This window comes from Lontra canadensis, unplaced genomic scaffold, assembly GCF_010015895.1.
Source record: "Lontra canadensis isolate GAN:19392208 unplaced genomic scaffold, GSC_riverotter_1.0 scaffold1613, whole genome shotgun sequence".
Lineage (NCBI taxonomy): Eukaryota > Metazoa > Chordata > Mammalia > Carnivora > Mustelidae > Lontra > Lontra canadensis.
The window spans coordinates 994-7,509 of record NW_022632597.1 but is presented as its reverse complement, the minus strand read 5'-3'; the positions used below and the strand labels follow the sequence as shown (position 1 = coordinate 7,509).

The 6,516-nt window shown below is 45.1% G+C and overlaps 1 protein-coding gene across 1 annotated transcript; it reads left to right on the top strand.

The window, feature by feature from the left end:
- The first annotated feature begins 1,813 nt into the window (after window positions 1–1,813).
- On the top strand, window positions 1,814–3,927 carry LOC116863554 (polyadenylate-binding protein 1-like). The gene is given in 2 exon segments (XM_032850984.1): window positions 1,814–2,422; window positions 2,424–3,927. Coding segments are annotated over 2 exon segments (1,893 nt in total). The 5' UTR covers window positions 1,814–1,954; the 3' UTR covers window positions 3,849–3,927.
- The last annotated feature ends 2,589 nt before the right edge of the window (window positions 3,928–6,516 follow it).

The window sequence follows — 6,516 nt, the reverse complement described above, 5'->3', positions numbered from 1 at the left end:
AAGAAAACTGGCTCAGTAGCCAGGTCTACCTCTTACCTTCACAGAGAAAACAGAAGCCAGGGCAAGAGAGCTCCCTCCACATCTAGGACCCCATTCTTAGTTCCTCCAAGTGGCCTTAAAGGAAGTGATGTCCCTCTTGTCAAGCCTGATCTCCTGCCCCACACCCTTCATCCCACTGAAGGCCCCACCTTTCTCCATTTGTATTCCCCTTCTCTGCACTGCCTCTTCAATTTTGCTCTTTCATTAGTTCCTTCTTCTACATATATACAAGCTCAATTGGCTCAGCTCTTAAAATATAGAAAAAGCATACCCACACATACCCACCCACCCGCCCAACCTTGACCTGGGATTTCCTCCCTCTTTTTCTGGCATATGAATCTGTATTCTTTCCGTTTCAAGACCCAGAACTATGACTCAAGCTAGCTGAAGAAAAACAGGGTGTTACTGGCACCTGCAACCAAGAAACTCAGAGTTGGAGATGGCACAGACACAGCCGGACCTCTTGGCTCACAAAGGGTCTGCTGTACTCTCACCCTCCATCTCTCTGCCCCGCTTCCCTCTCATTATGGATTCCATTTGAGGTAGATTCCCTCCACTCTGGGGAAAGATGAACGCTGGCAGCCCATGCTACACCCTCAGGGTTTGCAATCCAAAAGGTGGGAGCTCACACTCCTCTGGTACTCATGCTTCAAATCTCAGAAAGTCTGAGACTCTTGGGCCAATCATCAAGGGGGCAAAACCAGATCTGGCCCCTGCCCTCTACTTAGGTCTTCCTGGCTCCCAAGAACTACCACACCACAGGATAAAAGCCACTGGACACTTAACTCCATGGTGGCCACACCATTACCTTTACACAAGTTCCTCTCTCTGCAATCCCCTCATCCCTAATCTATCCCCCGGGGAAAACCCCATATTCAGCACTCCAAATCTACCTCAGACCGCACCGCCCTCAGGAAGCACTGGCAACCTCTCCAAGAGGCATAGGTTCTGGGATTCTGCCCTATTAATATCTGAATACACAGCCCTCCCGAACAGACAGACAGACAGACACACACACACACACACTCACTCATACACTCTTGAGAAAATGTGTATGGAACTGAAATTTCTTTTAAATCTGAAGACAGCATAGTTTTCTACTACTTTTATATATTATTAATTTTATAGTACAGTAACATATTCCTCCTTTAAAATTTTTAAAATTTAAATGGAATCAATTTGCCATTTTGAAAGACAATTTTTAAAAAAATAAACAATTCTCTACAGTTTTATCTGTAGAAAGGTCAGTATTCTAAACAGCTAGTAAAATGATCCATGCCCAATTACAAGTAAACCACCAACAAAATCAAAATACAAGTTAAAAAAAGTTTACATCAAAATATTCTGGCCCCTTCTCCCCGGTGGTTAGTGCTGAGAGTGCGGAGTGTGTGCTCCGGGCTCGGAACTCACATTTATTATTAAAAAAAAAAAAAAAAAAAAAAAAAAACCAAAAAAAATTTTTTACCCCCCCCCCCCCAAAATTTACAAAAAATCCGTGTCTCCCCCGCCGGAGACTTTTATTTTTTTTTTTCTTCCTCTTTTATAAAATAACCTGGTGAAGCAGCCGAGACCGACCCGCCCGTCCGCCCGCGGCCCCGCAGCAGCTCCAAGAAGGAACCAAGAGACCGAGGCCTTCCCGCTAGGCGGCCCGGACCCGCCACCGCCACCGCCACCGCCACCCTTGCTTCCCAGCCGGCAGCCAGCAGCCAGCGGCAGCCAATCGACCCCGTTCTGCGGCAGTTGAAGAGTTTTCGATTCTGGCTGATTCTTGTCCCTCTGCGCTTGCCCCCGCTCCCCTCCCCCCGGCTCCGGCCCCCAGCCCCAGCACTCGCTCTCCTCCTCTCACGGAAAGGTCGCGGCCTGTGGCCCTGCGGGCAGCCGAGCCGAGGTGAACCCCAGCGCCCCCAGCTACCCCATGGCCTCGCTCTACGTGGGGGACCTACACCCCGACGTGACCGAGGCGATGCTCGACGAGAAGTTCAGCCCGGCCGGGCCCATCCTCTCCATCGGGGTCTGCAGGGACATGATCACCCGCCGCTCCTTGGGCTACGCGTATGTGAACTTCCAGCAACCGGCGGACGCGGAGCGTGCTTTGGACACCATGAATTTTGATGTTATAAAGGGCAAGCCAGTACGCATCATGTGGTCTCAGCGTGATCCATCACTTCGCAAAAGTGGAGTGGGCAACATATTCATTAAAAATTTGGACAAATCCATTGATAATAAAGCACTGTATGATACATTTTCTGCTTTTGGTAACATCCTTTCATGTAAGGTGGTTTGTGATGAAAATGGCTCCAAAGGTTATGGATTTGTACATTTTGAGACACAGGAAGCAGCTGAAAGAGCTATTGAAAAAATGAATGGGATGCTACTAAATGATCGCCAAAGTATTTGTTGGACGATTTAAGTCTCGTAAAGAACGAGAAGCAGAACTCGGAGCTAGGGCAAAAGAGTTCACCAATGTTTACATCAAGAATTTTGGAGAAGATATGGATGATGAGCGCCTTAAGGATCTCTTTGGCAAGTTTGGACCTGCCTTAAGTGTGAAAGTAATGACTGATGAAAGTGGAAAATCCAAAGGTTTTGGATTTGTAAGCTTCGAAAGGCATGAAGATGCACAGAAAGCTGTGGATGAGATGAATGGAAAGGAGCTCAATGGAAAACAAATTTATGTTGGTTGAGCTCAGAAAAACGTGGAATGGCAGATGGAACTTAAGCACAAATTTGAACAGATGAAGCAAGATAGGATCACCAGATACCAGGGTATTAACTTTTATGTGAAAAATCTCGATGATGGTATTGATGACGAACGTCTCCGGAAAGAGTTTTCTCCTTTTGGTACAATCACTAGTGCAAAGGTTATGATGGAGGGTGGTCGCAGCAAAGGGTTTGGTTTTGTATGTTTCTCCTCCCCAGAAGAAGCCACAAAAGCAGTTACAGAAATGAACGGTAGAATTGTGGCCACCAATCCATTGTATGTAGCTTTAGCTCAGCGCAAAGAAGAGCGCCAGGCTCACCTCACTAACCAGTATATGCAGAGAATGGCAAGTGTAAGAGCTGTGCCCAATCCTGTAATCAACCCCTACCAGCCAGCACCTCCTTCAGGTTACTTCATGGCAGCTATCCCACAGACTCAGAACCGTGCTGCATACTATCCTCCTAGCCAAATTGCTCAACTAAGACCAAGTCCTCGCTGGACCGCTCAGGGTGCCAGACCTCATCCATTCCAAAATATGCCCGGTTCTATCCGCCCAGCTGCTCCTAGACCACCATTTATGAGACCAGCTTCTTCACAGGTTCCGCGAGTCATGTCAACACAGTGTGTTGCTAACACATCAACACAGACAATGGGTCCACGTCCCGCAGCTGCCACTGCCACAGCTACTGCTGCTGCAGCTACTCCTGCTGTCCGCACCATTCCGCAGTATAAGTACGCTGCAGGAGTCCGCAATCCTCAGCAACATCTTAATGCACAGCCACAAGTTACCATGCAGCAGCCTGCTGTTCATGTACAAGGTCAGGAGCCTTTGACTGCTTCCATGTTGGCATCTGCCCCTCCTCAAGAACAAAAGCAAATGTTGGGTGAACGTCTCTTTCCTCTAATTCAAGCCATGCACCCTACTCTTGCTGGTAAAATCACTGGCATGTTGTTGGAGATTGATAATTCAGAACTTCTTCATATGCTTGAGTCTCCAGAGTCTCTCAGTTCTAAAGTTGATGAAGCTGTAGCTGTACTACAAGCCCACCAAGCTAAAGAGGCTGCCCAGAAAGCAGTGAACAGCGCCACTGGCGTTCCAGCTGTTTAACATTGATCAGGGACCACGAAAAGAAACTTGTGCTTCACCGAAGAAAAATATCTAAACATCGAAAAGCTTAAACATTATGGAAAAAAAAACCACACTGCAAAATATAAAATAAATTAAAAAAGGAAAGGAAACTTTGAACCTCATGTACCGAGCAAATGCCAGGTCTAGCAAACATAATGCTAGTCCTAGATTACTTATTGATTTAAAAACAACAACAAAAAAAACCCCACAAAAAATAGTAAAATATAAAAACAAATTAATGTTTTATAGACCCTGGGAAAAAGAGTTTTCAGCAAAGTACAAAAATCCAAAGCATTCCTTTCTTTAATTTTGTAATTCTTTACTGTGGAATAGCTCAGAATGTCACTCCTGTTTTAAATAACAGAATTGATAACTGAGCAAGGAAACGTAATTTGGATTATAAAATTCTTGCTTTAAAAAAATTCCTTAAACAGTGAAAAAAAAATATTCTGGACCTATCAATTAACTCTCTTCTCAGAATAAAAGGAGGAAGTCAGCCTTTTTCAGTTGTCCCAAACAAAACATCTGAGCTCCACTGAACCTTTATCCTTGGTTCACACTTCTCTCATCAGAAGTCCAGACATCCCTGAGCCCTAGAGGCAGGGAGTAGTGTATTTCTGATACATACATCTGTATCCAAAGTTCATCTCATGTTCCTGAGGCTACAAATATAAAATGTTGGTAACTGATGAAAAATTAGGAAAGTGAGCATTATGGCAAGGTGACTTTGCTTCAAACAAGGTTAAATGAGAGAGACAAAACAAAGACGTCCTGAAGAGCCTGAAATTACACCTCAGGCTTTGCTCTGGTTGTAGAATGTCCTTTGGCACTAACATCCATGCGAATATTTTACCACCTGCTCAGCCTGCCCAAGGCTCAGAGAGGCCCATGAACAGGAAAACACAAAGGGAGTCTTTTTATCTTCTGCCATCCTGAAATCAAATATAGCCTCAAGTCTCCCTAGAAGAATCTAGTAAAACAGACTAGGAAGAGAACAGTACAAGTCCAAGCAATATTTTTGGGAGACATGCAAAAGCCCTAGGGCTTTTGTTTCTATGTTAATATCCAGTGTGGTGGGTAAATATATTTTCTGATATACAAATACGCTTTTGGGTCAGATAACTAACACGGCCTTTAGAATCAGGAATCCCAGCTCTGCCGCTAACTGACTGGGTGCTGACAGACAAGCAGTTAAGCTCATTGAGCCTCAGTTTCTGCACCCTCTCAGTGGAGGGTAGGAATACTGCCTCCATCAGAGGTTGTGGGAAGATGTGATGGAACCGGGATGAAAATCAACAACCATACCATAGCTTTCTACCCTACTATTATGTTCCAGACCCCCTGTCCAACAACCTCCTAGACACCTCCACTTGGATCTTGCGCTTTTCTCAAAATCAACGCCCCTAACACCTAATTCGTCTTTCCCTATCATTAGCCAGGATCTCCACCTAACTCCTCTGGCCCTCCTCCCAACACTCCCATTCTCCAAGAGCCTCCCTCCAACGATCAAATTACACCAATGTGTCTATTGCTAGTCGGACTACAGTGCACATGGTAGTCTCAATCCTTGCTGCTAGCAAGCTCACTGGGAGCAACATTTAGGAAATGAGAGCAGTCAACTAAGTCATAAACATGTTCAAATCCAGCAACTTGACTTCAGTGGAATCTATCCTAAGGAAATGACACAAATTAGAGACAAAGCTGCTTCCCAAGATGCTTAGAGCAGTATTATTCAGATCAGAGAAAAAAAGAAAGAGAGAGAAAGGAAGGAAACAATTCAGCCATCCAGGAAATAGTAAGCTAACTTACAGCACACAGCTTTAACAAATGTTTGTAGTTAATAAAAATGAGAGGAAAATGCAAATAATAAAATAACTTTAAATGGCAACATTTAAAATTGTAAGTAAGGGGCTCCTGAGTGGCTCAGTGGGTCAAAGCCTCTGCCTTCAGTTCAGGTCATGATCACAGGGTCCTGAGATTGAGCCCCACATTGGGCTCTCTGCTCAGCAGGGAGCCTGCCTCCCCCTCTCTCTCTGCCTGCCTCTCTGCCTACTTCTGATCTCTCTCTCTGTCAAATAAATAAATATTTTTTAAAGATTTTATTTATTTATTTGACAGAGAGAGATCACAAGTAGGCAGAGAAGCAGGCAGAGAGAGGAAGGGATGCAAGCTCCCCGCCGAGCAGAGAGCCCTATACGGGGCTCGATCCCAGGACCTGAGATCATGACCTGAGCCGAAGGCAGCGGCCCAACCCACTGAGCCACCCAGGTGCCCCAATAAATAAAATCTTTAAAAAAGAATCGTAAGTGAACTTGTCCCTGCCTAAAGTAATAAATGCTTAAAAGGAAATAGACTAAAACGGTCCATTTTACTCCATCAATATATAGAGAGCATTTGTGAGAGACTCCTCTCCACTCTGGTTCCAAATATTGGGACAAAGCCCCAATGTCACTCGATTTGCCTTGACTGAGGCCTCTTCTCCCAGATCTCTTCTGCTTCAGACTGATCACTCCTCGCCTGGCTTCAACACACTTGTTTCATTACTTCACTGAGACAATCACTAGTTCCCATTGGCTTGGCCCTTTGAAATCCCACCCTTCTTCTCCATTCATGGAGTATCTTCTTTCAGACCCTTGTCATTTGTCTC